The sequence below is a fragment of the Stenella coeruleoalba genome (genome assembly GCF_951394435.1).
Source record: "Stenella coeruleoalba genome assembly, chromosome: 2".
Taxonomy (NCBI): domain Eukaryota; kingdom Metazoa; phylum Chordata; class Mammalia; order Artiodactyla; family Delphinidae; genus Stenella; species Stenella coeruleoalba.
This window is the reverse complement of record NC_137147.1, coordinates 75,195,397-75,213,126: the sequence shown is the minus strand read 5'-3', so window position 1 is coordinate 75,213,126 and position 17,730 is coordinate 75,195,397. Positions and strand designations below refer to the sequence as shown.

General features: G+C 41.5%; 2 protein-coding genes across 11 annotated transcripts in view; both read right to left on the bottom strand.

The window, feature by feature from the left end:
• Nucleotides 1–15,716, bottom strand: part of SUPT16H (SPT16 homolog, facilitates chromatin remodeling subunit) — a 33,815-nt gene extending 18,099 nt beyond the window's left edge. The window contains exons 1-4 of the mRNA XM_079911909.1: nucleotides 15,149–15,716; nucleotides 2,382–2,474; nucleotides 1,181–1,351; nucleotides 379–531 (exon numbers count right to left, since the gene is read on the bottom strand). Of these exons, the coding sequence (XP_079768035.1) occupies nucleotides 379–531; nucleotides 1,181–1,351; nucleotides 2,382–2,474; nucleotides 15,149–15,214 (483 nt within the window). The 5' untranslated portion in view covers nucleotides 15,215–15,716. The remainder of the gene's footprint in view (nucleotides 1–378; nucleotides 532–1,180; nucleotides 1,352–2,381; nucleotides 2,475–15,148) is intronic.
• Nucleotides 15,717–16,398: 682 nt separating this feature from the next.
• Nucleotides 16,399–17,730, bottom strand: part of CHD8 (chromodomain helicase DNA binding protein 8) — a 56,719-nt gene continuing 55,387 nt past the window's right edge. For all 10 annotated transcript variants that reach the window (XM_079911899.1, XM_079911904.1, XM_079911906.1 and 7 more), the window contains one exon: nucleotides 16,399–17,459. In XM_079911899.1, coding sequence (XP_079768025.1) covers nucleotides 16,893–17,459 — 567 coding nt within the window. In that variant the 3' untranslated portion in view covers nucleotides 16,399–16,892. The remainder of the gene's footprint in view (nucleotides 17,460–17,730) is intronic.

Sequence of the window (17,730 nt, the reverse complement as noted above, 5' to 3'; positions counted from 1 at the left end):
TCTTTACCAGGTCACTGGTGTATTCTAAGAGGCATTAAACTAATGTATCATTTAAAATGTAAATATAAATGCCTCTCTCTTGAGGTTTCCATAAAGGCTGAAGGAAGGCAGACAGGAAAGAAAAGAAAAAAACAAAATTTTTTTTGGACAAGAGATTTTCCTCAGTTTCCCTCTGAAGTACCTGAACTCTCTCCTGAATGCCTCATTCCTAACTGGAAAGAAAACTGCCTTACTGCTCAGCCGAAGGGAATGAAAAATGGAAATGTGAATGAATATATAGCTTTCCCAAAACAAATTCTCTGCATTATCTGTTATGGAAGCTCCTCACAATTTTTTCTTCTCAACTCTCAATGTGCCTATTTCCAAGAGTATTCTTACTTTGTCAAAGCCCTCTTTGTTGAGGCAGTCATTCCAGCTCTTCATGAACTCTCCTGGGAATTTGTCTTTGCTGAACACACCAATCTTCTTGCCATTCTTGCTTTCTTTAATGGCTTCAATCATTTTATCAAAGCTGCTCTTATTACTTTCATTCTATCAGTGCCACAGGGAAGAAAAGGGGTTCAATTTCAGAATTAGACATCTATGTTCTACTAGTACTAGGCAGAGAATATTCTAAACTACAGAAAGAATAAATTCTATTTCCCCTTCTACTACCTACTTCTTTAGGGCAGACTATAACACACCAAAAGGTAACGCAAAATTTCTTTCAATATCTTTATATGCTTAAGTGAAGTACCATATAAGCGGAGAAGGCTATTCTTTTTCTTCAGGAACAGCTAAGAAACTCAAATACAAAGGTGAACAACATTTTGAGAAGAAATCTTCTCAGAAGAGAAGTGGGCAGTATAACAAAAAAGAGTACATTTGATAAAAACTGGAAATGAGGTATGCCTCATTTTCCTTAAGGATATTTAAAAGCTATTTGTTCTAATTAAGGCACTCAGATTAAAACAAACAAGTTGACAGTGTCAAGAATGGATAAAGTTAGTGTTCACCAGAATTTCATAACCCATTTGTCTTACTGCAGAACTGACAGGACTACTGAACTCTTTTCTTCCTGACTAACAAATGACAGTCAGCTAAATCTTCCCCTGTATTTTTTAAATTCCTAGAAGGCTTTTCTGTTTATCACTTTTAAACATTCTTTCACATTTATGACACCTTCTTTATTAGTTCTGACCTTTTCTCGTATGAGCAGTGTGATGGCAGGGGCTCCATTAGCATTCTCATTGCCCTTAGTGTTAGCAATCTGTTTCAAGAACTCCACTTTTTTCTTGCTGGCCATAAAGATGATTTTGTCATCACAGAAGACCATGATAGTATCAGTTAGTTCATAACCAAAGAGCCATGTCTATGGGAAAAGACAACGGTGTGTACAGATACAAAAAAATTAATGTACTTACACAGAAATATTTATAAATTAAGGTATCTGGAATTAACTTCCAAATAATCATGGAATGGGGAACCTGGATGTAGATTCAAATGAAATGAGATTGGTCAGGAGTTGACAATTTATTGGATAATGGGTACACAGGAGGAGTTCAATGTATTCTTTTATCTACTTTTATTTGTTTGAAACATTCCATAATAAAGACCATCAAATCGTCTGGATAATTTGTGTTTATAGGAAGTATATTACTGTTTAGTAGGACAGAAATGCATAAAACAAGAGACAGAGAAGCACCTCAGGGAACTGTGCATTCTAGCTCCCCAAAGATTGTTAGTTGCCTACCAATTACTCATATCTTCTCTCTCAAAGAGACTCATGACCTTTAGCTGGGCAAAATGCTCAGCACAAAGACCCTATTTCCCATCCTTTCTTGCAGCTAAGCATGACCATTAGATTAAATTTGGGCCATTAAGTTATAAGTAGAAGTATTCTGTGGGACTTCAAGAAAGTCTCTTTAAAAAAGGAGGGAGGGTCTCCCATTTTATTCCCTCTCTCCATTCTTTTTGCTCAGAATGCAGATATAAGGGTGAAGCTGCAGCAAATTTTGCAAAATGAGCACAAGAGCTATACTCTATGGATGGCAGAGTAGAGACCGGGAAAAAACCTGGGTCCCTGAAGACTATCTAAGAGAAAAAGAAATATTTTTTTTAACCCACTGTTATTTAGATTTTTCTGTTATTTAAAGTTAAATCCATCCTAATTTATATACTTCTCTTCCTTTTTCCTTATGTTCTAAATCAGTGCTGTTCACTGAACTTTTTGTGACAGAAATATTCTGTATGTCCTCTGTCTATTATGATAGCCACTACTGAGTACTTGAGACTTAGGACTGAGAAGTTAAAACTTTAATGTGGCTAGTGGCTACGATACTGAACAGTCTAGTAGCTGATTCAATGACTCTCAGGGCTAAACACAGCTGTAAATTTCTCACCTGTAACGCAGTTGATTTGGCATAAACGATTTCTTCATCAACACCCACTGATACAACAATGGCATCAACGTTGGCATACTCATCTTCTCCTTTCTGAAAAGTAGAGTAATTTGTTCATTTTCTTTCACACTAGCAAAATAGGAATACAAACTTCAGTATTTACCCAAGATATGTGTAATTTTTTCCTAACAGAAATTCTAAGTTTAAGGTACATGTTTGCCTGGCAACCTCACAGCCATCACTTACTCTATTTTTATTTGTTTGTTTGTTTGTTTGCGGTACGTGGGCCTCTCACTGTTGTGGCCTCTCCTGTTGCGGAGCACAGGCTCCAGACACACAGGCTCAGCGGCCATGGCTCATGGGCCTAGCCACTCCGCGGCATGTGGGATCTTCCCGGACCGGGGCACGAACCCGTGTCCCCTGCATCAGCAGGCGGACTCTCAACCACTGCGCCACCAGGGAAACCCTACTCTATTTTTAAAACAGCTTTCTGAGACAGAATTCACATACAATTCACCCACTTTAAGTGTACTGTTCAGTGGTTTTCTGTGTATTTAGTTATGCAGCTATCACAAATTTTAGAACATTTTCATCCTCCCCCAAAAAACCCATTAGCAATAATTATCCATCTCCCCCCAGCCCTAGGCAACCACTAATCTCATTTGTCCCTAAGGGTTTGTCTATTCTGGGCATTTCATATAAATGGAATCATAATATGTGGCGTTTGTGTCTGGCTTCTTTCACTTAACATGCTTTCAAGGTTCATCTATGTTGTAGTATGTATCATACCACATTCCTTTTTATTGCTGAGTAACATTCCATTATGTGGATATACCACATTGTATCCATTCATCAATTGTTTGATATATGGGTTGTTTCCATCTTTTGGCTACTATGAATAATGCTGCTATAAACATTCACGGAAGTTTCTGTGTGCACATATTTGTCTTGAGTATATATCTAGGTGAGGGATTGCTCGTTATATGGTAACTCTATGTTTAACTTTTTTTTTTCTTTTTCTTTTTTTTTTTGCGGTACGCGGGCCTCCCATTGTTGTGGCCTCTCCCGTTGCGGAGCACAAGCTCCGGACGCGCAGGCTCAGCAGCCATGGCTCACGGGCCCAGCCACCCCGCGGCATGTGGGATCCTCCCGGACCGAGGCACGAACCCACGTCCCCTGCATCGGCAGGCGGACTCTCAACCACTGCGCCACCAGGGAAGCCCTAAGTTTAACTTTTTGAGGAAACACCAGACTGTCTTCTAAAGTGCCTGCACTATTTTACATTCCCAATAGTAACGTATGAGGGTTCCACTTTCTCCACATGCTGACCAACACTTGTTATCTTTTTTATTATTTTATTGTTTATATAGCCACCCAATGGGTATGAAGCAGTATCTCACTGTAGTTTTGATTTGCATTTGCCTAATGGCTAATGATGTTGACTGAGTCCCCATTCACATGATTCCTGATGAGCTGTATACCCTTTCTGGAGAAGTGTGTATTCAGATCCTTCGCCCATTCTGTAACTGGGTTACTGCTTTATTACTAAGCTTTAAGAGTTATTTTTATGTTCTAGATATAAGTCTCTTACCAGATATGATCTGCATTATTTTCTCCCATTCAGTGGGTTTTCTTTCACTTTCGTAATGATGTTGTCCTTTGAAGCACAAAAGATTTTAATTTTAAAGAAGTCCAAATTCTTTTCTTGTGCTTTTGATGTCATATCTAAGGTGGCTTTGCCTAACGCAAGGACATGAAGATTTACCTATGCTTTCTTCGACAACAGTTTTATACTTTTAGCTCTTATATTTAGATCTAGGACTCATTTTTGAGTAAATTTTTGTGTATGGTGTGAGGAAGGGGCCTAACTTCATTATTTCGCATGCAGATAACCATTTGTTCCAGCACCAAGGCAGTGGCACCAAACTATGTTCTTCACTATCACACTCATAGGAAACAAATCCAGTTTCACTAAAAAATGTCCTTGACACAGTAAAAATGATTAATATTATGAAATCCTAACCCTTGAGTATATGTCTTTTTAATATTCTGTGTAAACAAATGGGAAGTACACACAAAGCATTTCTGTGTGCAAACTGAAGTATGATGGTTGTCTCAAGGAAAAGCACTTGTATAATTACTTGAGTAACAAACTGAACTAGCCATTTAAACAGAGTTGGGCATCTGGCATACATTTCCTTGAAAATGAATTAAGTGAGCCTATCACTTCAAGGAAAACAAATGACAAACATGTTGTCAATGATGAAATTCGAGTTTTCAAGCAAAAATCAAAATTTTGACAAACTTGTACCCACCATTGTGAACTTGACAGCTTCTCTACTTACTCAAGACTTTTCTGATATCGGTGGTGATATTAACATACACGATTCTCCAATATCATAAAATGAAATGTGTACATTTACCAGATCTGTACAACTGAGGGAACCAATATTTTCCAAATAAGCAACGCTTGTTACAAAATCATCCATGGGTAAAGGATCAAAGGTGCAAGACAGACCCATAACTTGAGTATGAAAAGTTCACTGCTGTGGTTTTAGATTCCACATTACAACTAACTTTCAAGAGATTACCACTTCCAGACTTTTAGTGTAGTAGTAACAAAGAATATCCATAATTATCTGAAAAGATTATTAAAATTTCTCCCTTTTCCAGCTTCATGTATGTTTGAAGCTAAATTTCTTTAGGTACTTGATACAACCCATACAAAGAAATGCTTTGTGGGGACCTGAATAATTTAAGAATGTAAAGGGGTCCTGATATCAAAGAGTTTGAGAACCACTGTGTTATGATTCCTACAACATATATTAACACTAACTCTGGCATCAAATATTCTCTCCTCCCCCAAATTTTGCTACATGCATTCCAACTATGGGATTTTGTGGCACTAGAATTACTAGTACCTTGATAACCTCCCAAAATTAGCAACAGGTATTCCCTTATATTTAATGCTTACGTGTTCTGGCTACTGACATATATTTCCTAAACATCTGTCTACAAAAAACACCACTGAAACTAACCAAAAAGTCCCTTTTAGTATTTTTTGATACTTGAAATCTTGGTTGAGTCAAAATTTTTTAGCAAAAAAAAGACGTACGAAAATTCAAACTACACAGTAATAAATTTTTTATAAGTATATGAAGAGGGACTTCCCTGGTGGCACAGTGGTTAAGAATCTGCCTGCCAATGCAGGGGACACGGGTTCGATCCCTGGTCTGGGAAGATCCCACATGCCATGGAGCAGCTAAGCCTGTGCGCCACAACCACTGAAGCTGCGCACCTAGAGCCCATGATCCGCAACAAGAGAAGCCACCGCAATGAGAAGTCTGCGCACCACAACGAAGAGCAGCCCCCGCTCACGGCAACTAGAGAAAGCCCACACACAGCAACGAAGACCCAATGCAGCCAAAAAAATATATATAATATAATTATGTAACTTAATCATTAATAATATGGGAAAACCATATAAAGGGATCTCAATATAATTGAAAATAGGGAGAGAGAAAAAAAGACCCATGTAGTCAGCTTTTTTATGAAGATAGGGGAAACAAATCCATCAAAATCTCCAGGATTTCAATGAATATAAAATGCCTGGTTTTCCACTGCCCATCAAAAAGGTAAGAGGATGAATCCTAATTTCTCTTGGAACCCATGTGCTTTGACCATTTCATTCTTGATTCTTTACAAACACCAGTGGGCTCTAACATCAGAAAAAATAAATAACAGCAGAATATCTAAAGATAATAAATTTAAATAAAATTTCTCTTACAATGTGATTCAATGAAAAGGATTACAAGTAAAGCCAAACATTTTCACAGCAAAGTCTGGGGCACTACTTTGTATTTTCAAACCTTATAAGGAGTACGAATGCCTTATACAGGTTACATCTGCAAACAGTCTTCTGAAACTGTGGGAGATTTTTAATAATCTGCTTGTAAAACTTATATGATAAGTTACCAAAGTAACATTATAATAAAGTTATATATAATACTAAAATATTTTCAGATTAACTTGTGTCTGGAATTTGTTCTAAAATACTGGAGTGGGGGTGGGGGGCTGGCAAAAAGAAAGAGAAGCCACAAGACTGGCAGCCACTGCCCCAGGGCCAGGCCTACAGTCAGCTCCAGGTGCTGGCTGTTAGAGGCAGCTGGGGCTCAACCCTGCTGCTTAACCGGCTCCAGATTCCCGTGTGACCTCTTCTGCTGGGGAGGTCTTTAGGACTCAGACTTGAGCCCCTGTCAAATCTGGACTTTCTAGATGAACCATTTTGCAGCAGTGACCCCTGGTGTGCAGACTCTCAACATCCACCAAACCCTTTCTGTCTCCAAAGCCTGCCACTTTCCAGTCTGTCTGGTCCACTTAACACTCAAGTGTTGCTGAAACAGGTGTTTCAGATGGGAACAGTATTTACTGAGAAAGCACTTTCTGTATGTAATCTACAATAAAACTTTAGCTGTAGTATGCATCATCACATTCAAAACCCCAAATCAAGACCTCATTTGTTTATTTTTGCTTTTATTTCCTTTACTTTAGGAGACAGATCCAAAAAAAGTATTGCTATGATTTATGTCAAACAGTGTTCTGCCTGTGTTTCTTCTGCATTTCAGTCTTTAATAATAATGGGAAACACAGTAGTTACTGTGGGCTAGGCACTATTCTAAGTACCTTATACACATTAGCTCATTTAATTCTCACAGCAACACTTATAGATGTGAAGATGGAGGAGACTGGAGCACAGAGAGGTTGGGTCACGATAAGTGGTGGGGTCATGGATTCAAGCCCAGGCAGTCTGGCTTCAGAGTGAGCCCTTACCCAGTAGGCATATATGGGGTGGTGCAGTGGTTAAGAATCCGCCTGCCAGTTCAGGGGACACAGGTTCAATTCCCGGTCTGGGAAGATCCCACATGCCGCGGAGCAACTAGGCCCGTGCACTACAACTACTGAAGCCCATGCGCCTAGAGTCCGTGCTCTGCAACGAGAGAAGCCACCGCAATGAGAAGCCCAGGCACCGAAATAAAGAGTAGCCCCCGCTCGCCTCAACTAGAGAAAGCCCGCGCGCAGCAACAAAGACCCAACGCAGCCAAAAAGAAAAAAAGATATATGCACCCCAATGTCCGTTGCAGCACTATTTACAATAGCCACAATATGGAAGCAACCTAAGTGTCCATCAACAGATGAATGGATAAAGATGTGGGGCGTACGTGTACACAAACACAAACACACACACACACACACACACACACACACACACACACACACACACACAGAGGAATATTTCACTCAGCCATAAAAAAGAATGAAATTTTTCCATCTCCAACAACATGGATGGACTTAGAAGGTATTATGCTTAGGGGAAAAATTCAGAGAAATAAAAATACTGTATGATATAACATATGCGAAAGCTAAAAAATAAACTAGTGACTATAACGAAACAGACTCACAGATATTGAAAACAAACTAGTGGTTACCAGTGGGGAGGGACAAAATAGGGGTAAGCGGTTAAGACGTGCAAACTACTATGTATAAAATAAACAAACTATAAGGACATATTGTATAGCACAGGGAATACAGCCGATCTTTTATGACTATAAATGGAATAATATAACCTTTAAAAATATAACCTAAAAAAACTACAATTTAATAATATCAATTGTGCTTACATTATCTTTATTTTTTAACAGCAATTTTTTATTTTTTGGTAAGTGACACAACTGTCCACTTACAGTGATATAAAGTATATTCTCTGGATGTATTAAGGTTAAAGAATTTTTTGGAAGATGAAAAGACGACAGAGAGTGGCAAATGACTAAGTGCCTGACAAGCATTCTCAGCCGGAAGATACTGATGTTAAGTGTGCGTATGTCATAGAGCCCTAATGGGCTCAGGGCTCGGGAGGCACCAAGTATTAGAGAAGGGGAAAGGGACATATTGAACACGGATAAGTTCAGAGCTAAGAACAGAAGGTCTGGTCAGCAAGCTTAAGTCCCCAGTTCTCGGAAGCCCTGAGACAACTCCTAATCCTTCCTCAAAGAGACTTAATTTATTCTCTGGAGAAAGGAGCTCAAAAAGGCTCTAGATACTAGGCCCAGCAGAAGGTAAGTACTAAATGCTGAGGAACTAAATGAAAATCTGTTTTCTGAATGACAACAACTGCCCCAAAGACAAGAATCAGAGGACTTTTCTTTGAGCATCACTGAATTCAGAGAAAATACTTCAGATACTGTCAGTATCTGGGGGTTCTCCATGGAACAAGCTAACCTATTCACTCTATCGTAACCCCTCTCTACTAGTTGAGAGACCCTATTCAAGCAGAGCTTCCCACCAGTTTCTTATTACCTTATTCTTTTTTTTTTTTTTTTTTTTTACCTTATTCTTAATACAAATGGGTAGCCAAGCCTCATTTTGATTTTTGTGAAGTGTCCTTCATGTAAGAGGGAAAGCAAAGAAATCCAGAGGAAACAGGCATGGCCGAGGACAGAAAATAAAAATCAAATAAAACATCCCCTATAAGAGAAATAAATATAGTACATCCATGAAACGAGAAAAGAATAGGGGATAAAAAAGAACTTAGAAAAAAAAATTCAATAAAAAGTGGTAAAATAAAGTTAAGAAACAGTATCTGGAAGTAGAAGATAAAGAGACAGGAAATGAAATGGAAAGATAATAAATTTAAGCCAAAAGGTCTAAACCTTACCAAATCGGAATTTCAGGGGGAAAATAAACCAGATCACTGAGGAAACGGGGAGAAAATGATCAATGAATGCAAAATTCCAGCACTGACGGATGTGAGTCTTGAGACTAAAATGGCCCCCCACTTCCCAACTCAATGCAAAGGGGGTGGGGGGGGAAGACTCATACCAGGGCAGTGAAATTTCAAAACACAAGGAATAAAGAGATGTTTTACAGAGAACAATAGGCCACATATATTGGAACAGGAAATAGAATCACATCAGCCTTCTTCTCAAATGTAAGACTGAAAGCTTGAAGGCTGACAAATAGCTTCAAAATTCTGGGCAGAACTCTCAGAGATTTTCAATCTTGAATTTTATACCCACTGAACTATATTATTAACCAAAAGTGGAGACAGAATAAAACTTTTTAAGACACATAAGGGCTCAAGAAACATCTATTCTCTGTATTCTTTCCTAAGAAGCTCTTAGAGAAATGCTCTAACAAAACAAAGGGAAAAAAATCAAGACATGGACTGTAGGATACAGGGGACACTGGAAAGTTCCAAGTTTCAACAGGCCTAGAGAGCAACCCGTACAGATAGAGCAGAATAATGTAAGGCTGAGTGGGTGGGTGGGTGGGTGTTGGCGGTATTTAAAAAACAAACACAGAATTAATAAAATATCTGATGAGTGTGAAAATTTTAGAATAAAAAATTGATGAGATTATGACAGATCTGCAGGAAAAAAATTAGGGCTAGAGACATTTAAAAGAGGAGAGAAATTGAAGTAATCATTAATGCCATGAAAAATGAAAAACTGCAGAGAAAAGGAAAGGTAATTAATTGTATTCTACTGCTTCGCCCAGCAGTGAAAATAGTTGCAAGAGCATAACAATGTAAACTGACTGAGTTTACTAAAACTTTTTGGGGAAAAAAACTTATCAAGAGGGATGGATATGTGATAAAGCAAGTATGATAAAATATTAATTGTGTAAACTAGGTGGGGGTACATGGGTTCTTACTGGAAATTTCTTTTATCTTTCTGTATGTGGAAATTTTTCATAACTGTGTCAAGAAGAAAATTTACAGGAAGTGTCAGGAGGCAGGGAAGCTGGAATGAATATGATGGTATAAGACAGTTAAATTTCAATCCTAATCTATCAAAACAAAAGTTAATATCTACAACTGATAAATCAAGAAATAGCAGTATATAGATATTACTTCAAAATATGAAAGAAAGTGAAGAACTGGAAAGTGGGTGCTTCTGGGGCAGGTGACTGTTTTTTGTTAAGGCTGTTAGAACTATTTGGTTTTTTAAAACCTATGTATGGGGCTTCCCTGGTGGCGCAGTGGTTGAGAGTCCACCTGCTGATGCAGGGGACATGGGTTCGTGCCCCGGTCTGGAAAAATCCCACATGCCGTGGAGTGGCTGGGCCCGTAAGCCATGGCCGCTGGCCCTGTGCGTCCGGAGCCTGTGCTCTGCAATGGGAGAGGCCACAGCAGTGAGAGGCCCGTGTACCCGCCCCCCACCCACCCCCCAAAAAAAGAAAACCTATGTATGTATTACTTGATTAAAACTGATTTTTTAAAGTGCAAGGTAAATAATGTAAGTGCTAAGGAATCGGCAAAAATTGTGAAGGTGGTATTGGAATGATAAAAAGTTGGGGAAATACTGCAGCAGAGGAACAACTATCTTCCTTTGAACCAAAGGGGTACTGTGTTAAAACACGAAACATTTTTGAAGTCTCTAGTTATAGCTAAGACACCGATCGAATAGATCACCCAAACTGAGACAATTTTGAGAATAAAAAAGTATGCCATTAATTACATATGTACAACAGGTGAACAGTTTCAGGAAAGGCAGGACTTATGATCACCCTGAGTACAGTCTCTATAAAAATCTCTTCAAACCAAGAAAGGAATGCATGAGAGTTCAGAAATCAAGTTACCATCATTCACTGAGTGCCTACTACACGCTAGGCACTGCACTTGGTAACAGTGATAAAAAATAAATAAAAATTTGAGTAAGCAAGAATAAATGAATCCTAACCTGCCCAGGCATTTACTTCCATCTAGCCTTCCTCTTCACTCAAGAAACCAAGAAACTTCACTCAAGAAACCTTTCTCTAGCTCACGCCAGAGATAAATGAGCCATAATGAACTGAGATGGGTAGAAGCAAGCCGTTACCTGTTGAAAGTAGTATGGAAATTGCCCATATTTTAAAGAACCTTCCTAAGCCACAAAAGATTACTGCCTAGTCTTAGAGAGCAATCCAGAACAAGAAACTTGTCCACAACAAAAATCAGCAAAGAGCCAGAAATTGCCACTCAAGAGAAACACTGACACTATAGGTTATTAGTTTTCTCCACAGGCACAAACTTCCTTTTTGAGGCTGGAGCCACTCACTCCTCAGTCCTGACCAGTAGTGCAGCACCATATGAATGAATGCAATGGATCAGCATTCCTTTTGAAAACAGCTGCTATTCTGATTTTTTAGGAACTCTTTTGGGTTAAAAGGCAGATGACTGAAGTCAAGGTTCACACACACAGCAGGATGTCCTAATAGGTAGGTCTCAAATGAGTTATAGGTGTGCATGGATACAGTATTCCCTCAGCTCTCAAAGCAGCTGGGACCCCAGGATGGTGGGTAACCTACCCCCCTTGTACCCTATGCAGTAGTAATTCTATCACTTGGTTAAAAACAATCACAATCATGAAAAGGCTGGGAAGCCCTGAATATGGACCCTGTAAGTATAAGAAGACAGAGGAGAAGCCCCCAGCTGACACTCATGATCCAATATCATCACCTGGGGTTCTCTAAAGCAGAACAGACAGGTGCTGCAAACCCTTTCCGCTCGGAGCAGTTCTCATTTAAAAAAATGACAGGCGGGCTTCCCTGGTGGCGCAGTGGTTAAGAATCCTCCTGCCAATGCAGTGGACAAGGGTTCAAGCCCTGGTCCGGGCAGATCCCACATGCCGCGGAGCAACTAAGCCCGTGCGCCCCAACTACTGAACCTGCGCTCTACAGCCCGAGCCACAACTACTGAAGCCTGCACGTCTAAGGCCCATGCTCCGCAACAAGAGAAGCCAGTGCGATGAGAAGCCCGCGCACCACAACGAAGAGTAGCCCCCGCTCGCCGCAACTAGGGAAAGCACGCAGGCAGCAAGGAAGACCCATCGCAGCCAAAAATAAATTTAATTAATTAATTAATTTTAAAAAAATGAGAGGCAGGACTAGACTAGACTCAAACATCCAGAAAGAGTCATAAATAATAAGTTTTAGTCACTACGGAGGTCTCCTGTTTCATTTCTGGCTGAGCCCATTTTCTTATCCTTAAAATGACACTATTTACTCAGGTATAACGTTTAATGCTTTAGAAATTTCTACTCAAACAGAAATGTGTGATACTGCAACTGTTTGGGGGATGTAAGTCATGAAAATTGTGATTAAGAGATACCTCTTAGTTACAATAGCCTCACAAAATGTACCTTAGCCAAACTCAACTTGCATAGATGAGATTAGGAAACACATTAGCTCCTACTCTTTTAAAAAAAGAAAAAGAAAAAAAAAAGATTGGTAGCCTTTTGGTGCTCTATAACTCTAGGTAGTTGAAGAGCGTTGGAGCTACCACAAGCACCCACACAGTTCTGAGAGATTAATGCTTAAGGGTATCTAAAACTTAAAAGTGGGTGTGGGGACTCTGCTGGTGGTGCAGTGGTTAACAACCTGCCTGCCAATGCAGGGGACACGGGTTCGAGCCCTGATCCGGGAAGATCCCACAAGCCGCGGAGCAACTAAGCCTGTGCGCCACAACTACTGAAGCCTGCACGCCTAGAGCCTGCGCTCTGCAACAAGAGAAGCCACTGCAATGAGAAGCCCTTGCACCGCAACCAAGAGTAGCCCCCCCTTCCCGCAACTAGAGAACGCCTGCACGCAGCAACAAAAACCCAAAGCAGTCAAATAAATAAATAATAATTAAAAGTGGGTGTGGAGCCCAAACTAATCTTTTAGTTAATTTTTGTCGTAACAGATTTCTTTGCAGATGGGAGCTGACAACACAAGGCTTGGAATTCATATAGTTAACTTCTAGTTATTCTCATTTCAATACCAGTTTTCTTATTCAAAAAAAAAATAGTGTAGAAAAACAAACATAGCTTGCACCTGTACATTTCACTATTTTCCTGCTGCAGCTAAGAGGATAAGCAACCAGAACTTATCCCAGAAAACTATGATCTTTGGTTAAGCAGATCAGAATCAAAGTACTGCAACCTGGAACGACAATGCATAAAGAAATTCTACAGGTGGGTTCTAGGCATAGTTGTTAAAATTTAGTTATAAAAAAGCAGAAAGTCTTTTTAAATAAGATTTTTCATAATGATACACCACAAATTTTGCTAATGAGTACATTTTTATATTGATTTGGCTTGTAACTTTGTAACACCAAGATCTTATTAAAGTCTAACATGCTCCTTTCAAATGACAGGAGGGCCAAGATAAATTTTAATGATTTTTGAGAAGCAAACAAAAAAATGGGGGCCAATAACTTTCATGGATTTAAAAACTGTCATTTGACATTAAGTTTGCCAATCTGTCTCCAGGCCTCAAGCTTTTCCTAGTTTCACGCTTTGCATTCACTTATCATGTAGAGGAGCTTTGAGCTCTAAATTAATCTTAGCTTCCATACATGGTCTAGAGAGGATAATTTGATAAACTCTGAATCACTGGGACTAGAAGCAACCACCACAGCAAAGGTGTGTAATTTTGGGGTCTATGGGTGGAAGAGAGGGCTTTTGATTATTACTTGTACAATAGTACTTTAGGAAATATCTGGGCATTTAGAAAGAGTTTTTCTAATACGGATCACATTCAAACTTTAAAATGTGACAGTGAGAGAAACTGTAAAAACATCTGGTAGAAATTAACCAATAAAAAATTTTAAAATAAAATTTATGTTTGGCTTTAGCCTAGCATAGAGTCCTTATTTTTGCTTCTCATAAAATGCAAAGAACCCATTTTATTTTCAATTATCTAATGCATTTATGCTCAAAAGATGAAACATGCACGGGTACCTTTAATATGAATGGTAGGGAAATGACCAATTTTAATAGCTTAGTTTTTAGAAGATCAGTTTGAAAGGCAATTTACAATGCTGAAATCAGAACTGATCATTTTTGTCAGGACGCTTTTGAGATTTGAAAGTCTTCATTAGTTTTATCTTCCCTGAATGACAGAGTTCAGAAGCCAGACTTAACCTAGTTAGCTCAGAATGCACCACAGGATGCAATCAAATGTTTGAATTGATAACTTACCAGCATAAAAATAAAATCGTTAACTGGGGACTTTTTCAAGCAGCAAAAATGCCCAATCCCTAAAAGACTGGGTACTGCAACAGCTCTTTTTCTGAACACGTGCCCCGGATACTCAACCAAGGATGAAAACTAATGAGGTTTTAGGCAACACATCGTTTTTTGCATTAACTAAAGCCTGCAGGTTTTCAGCGTTAGGTTTCTGTGTTGCCCGCAGCAGGGCCTAGAACATGAGGCGGTTGCGCGTGAGCAGTATTTCTTTTTTTAACTCCAGCAACAGCCCCGCAAACGATAAACGCCAAGAGCCCGGTTCACATTCTCTTGGACCCTCCATCCATGCTTGACGAAATGGTTGTAATTCTGGCGGGACCTAGGGCGCAACACTGTGGTTCTGGGAGGACAGAGCGAGTGCGTGGGTGTGTGCGAACACTGCAGGAGGGGGCAGCAAGACTTGATCACGGAGTGGGAGGGAAGGATGATGATGCCTCTCCTAGGGCGGGAAGAAACTACGAGAGGTGGTTGTTATGCATGACGGGGGCTGGCACGCAGGGAAGATGGTGGTGGCCGCAGGGCAGGGTGATTGCCGGGGGGATTCCCTGTTACTGGGCGGCGCTCAGAGCCTCCTGCGGTGAATGATCCTGGAGCAACTAAAGCGGCGCGACACTGAACCCGGGAATTCCCGACGGAAAGGGGAAAAAAGGCGCCGAGAAACGGGATTATTATGGGATGGCAAAGGGGGCTCCCTAGGGAAAATTACGGGATCTATCTCACCCTCCAATTGCTGTACAGTCTCTTCACTCGCCGGTAATAAGCGTCTTTGTCCAGAGTTACAGCCATAGCCACAGACGCCGCTCCTCCTCGGGTTCCGAGAATCACGCGAGGTCCCGGCTCAGCCACCCTCTCTCGGCCCTGGAATCCCGCACTCTCCCAGTGACCCGGAAGTATCGACCTCAAAGATGCCCTTTCCGCTTCCGGGTCCCAGCAGCGCTTGGGATTCTTTTATTTTTTTTTTCTTAAATCCTTCCTACGGAGGTTAGGGGGAGGAGAGGATGGAAAAGAGTCTGGAAAGCAACAAAATATGTAACGCAAAAAGAGTTCAGATTTTCGCGGGGTTTTGTCAATTTAGCAACAGCCGCACGAGAGTCGACGTCATCACGTGACCCCCTGCACCCGCCCTTACTCTCTGCCAGGCCGCGGTTTCCAGGCGCTCGGACTCCTTGCCGAGGCGGCGGCGGCAGCGGCGACCGCCGCTGGGCACTGAGAAGTAGGCGGGAGTCCTGACGTGCCGGCCCCGCCCCACACAAGCTACCGCGCGCGGGTGCAGTGGCCCCACCCAAAGGAAGGGGAAGCGGAAAGAGCAGGGTCTGGCATGGGGTAGGAGTGGAAAGACTGCAGCGTAACTCGGTCCGTTCCTGTCCTAGAAAAGGTGCGGAAGTAAAAGCCTCTGCTGCTTCAGGGCTGGAAGGATCCTCCGTGCCAGGACGCTGGGTCGGGGGCTCCGGGCGGACAGAGAGCTCAAACCTGGGAGACGAGCCCACCCTGCCCGTAAGACTAAACTAGGGCCGGCGATACGGGGGAAGGGCTTCGCCATAGAAAGGGAAATTAAATGCCCAGGCTTCATTTGAGCGCTAGGGTGATAGGGGAAGGGTCAAAGGAAACAAATGGCTTGAGGGAATTTATAGAATGCACCCCCCGCCAAGTCGTTTCCGCGTCCTTCCAGTTAGCCAGTCCCCTTGCCGCAGTTCATGAAGTGACACCATTCTTAGGCTTCCCCAAAGCACCGTTATTTAATTTGAGACAAAATGTACGTGGGTCTTGACGAAATTCTTCCTTTTCATCTCTTCTAAGAACTTGGAGTTTGAATCTGGAACATTTTGCCTGCCATTTAGCTTAGATCGTTTCCTTGCCTTTGGTAAGGTGGAGAGCCTAAGCTTATATAAACCCTTTAATGGAGTACGGATGACTTGTCTGCCCTATCCAAGGTAACTCGGCATGAACAGTAATGAACTTTAGGAAAATGATGTTGAAATTACCCATCGTGAACATCAACTCTTAAAATTAATATATTGGGTTTGAGCAAATATAGAACAAGGGAAGAGTGGGAAAGGATTAACTTAAATTTATTAATGCCAAGGGGAAGGAAGGTAACAGTTCCTGACCCTCCAGCTGTATCCACAGTTCGGTCAGGAACAGGCTCTGCCGGAGGCTAGTGCCAGCGCTACATAGTCTGTGGTTAATGGAGGTGTCTAGGGAGGGGTGAGCACATCAGCTGCTCTAGTCTCCTTTCCTTCCCCAGAAACGAGGAAGTAGTCATGTATTGTTTTAGGAGTTCCCCTGCCCAGCCAATCCTCTCAAATTTGGAAGCAATCAGGTACAAGTTTTCTTTTTCCTTTTCACCTCCTGGAGTCCTGGGTTTCCCCACATCTCCCCTGCCCCTCCCACTTTTCCACAGTCCAAGGGCCAGAGTAAATGAAAATACAGCAGCCACCCAAGCGATGGGGACCATGATGGGGCTTCAGTCATCACCATCTTCGCTGGAGTCTGAGTTGGCTGGCATCATAGGATCATCAATGAGTGAGAAGTCCCTTTCTGAGCTATCATAGCCCTGAGATAAATCATCATCATCATCTTCATCCTCATCGTCCTCATCCTCCTCAGGTTGCAGTGGTGGCAACCTCAAGGCAGTACCAGAGGTGGTAGTGGCTGGTGAAGAAGGGTAGCCAGTGGCTCTCAGGCCTGGATGGTGATGGTGGTGATGGTGGGGGTGGGGGTGGTGGTGGTGGTGATGAAGCATGGTGCTGGAGTCTACATGAGGGGATGATGCTGCACCACCCATCACAAACGGCATAAAAGGCAAAGACGCAGAAGTGGCACTGCTGTGACCCAGAGATGACACAGACTGCAGGCCACTACTGCTGTGTTGGAAGGTATTATGCAGAGACAGGGACCCAGTGCCTCCACCCTGCATCAGGGCCATCATCTTAGAAAGGTCTGGTCGCATCCTACGGGCCCGCTTCTTGCTGCTGTCCGGTGCAATAGGCCCTGGCAAAACCCGGTTGAACACTGTTTCAGCATGATGACCCTGGGAGGAAGCAACAGAAGATAGTAAAAAGAAAGGAAGGAAAAAAACCAAAAGTCAACAGAGTCCTAGCATACAAATGCTTTTTCACTGACTCTATCTTTAGCAGGGGCAAAACTAGTCAGATGAGGCTTGATGGTAATGGGGAAGAGGAAAAGCAGGATGTAGCTGGTTGAAGCAATATAATGCTGAAGCCAAGAGCAAGGATTTGACACTGACACTCATGTGAACCAGAGCTTTGATTTTTTTCCATGACTACACTGTACCTTTACTC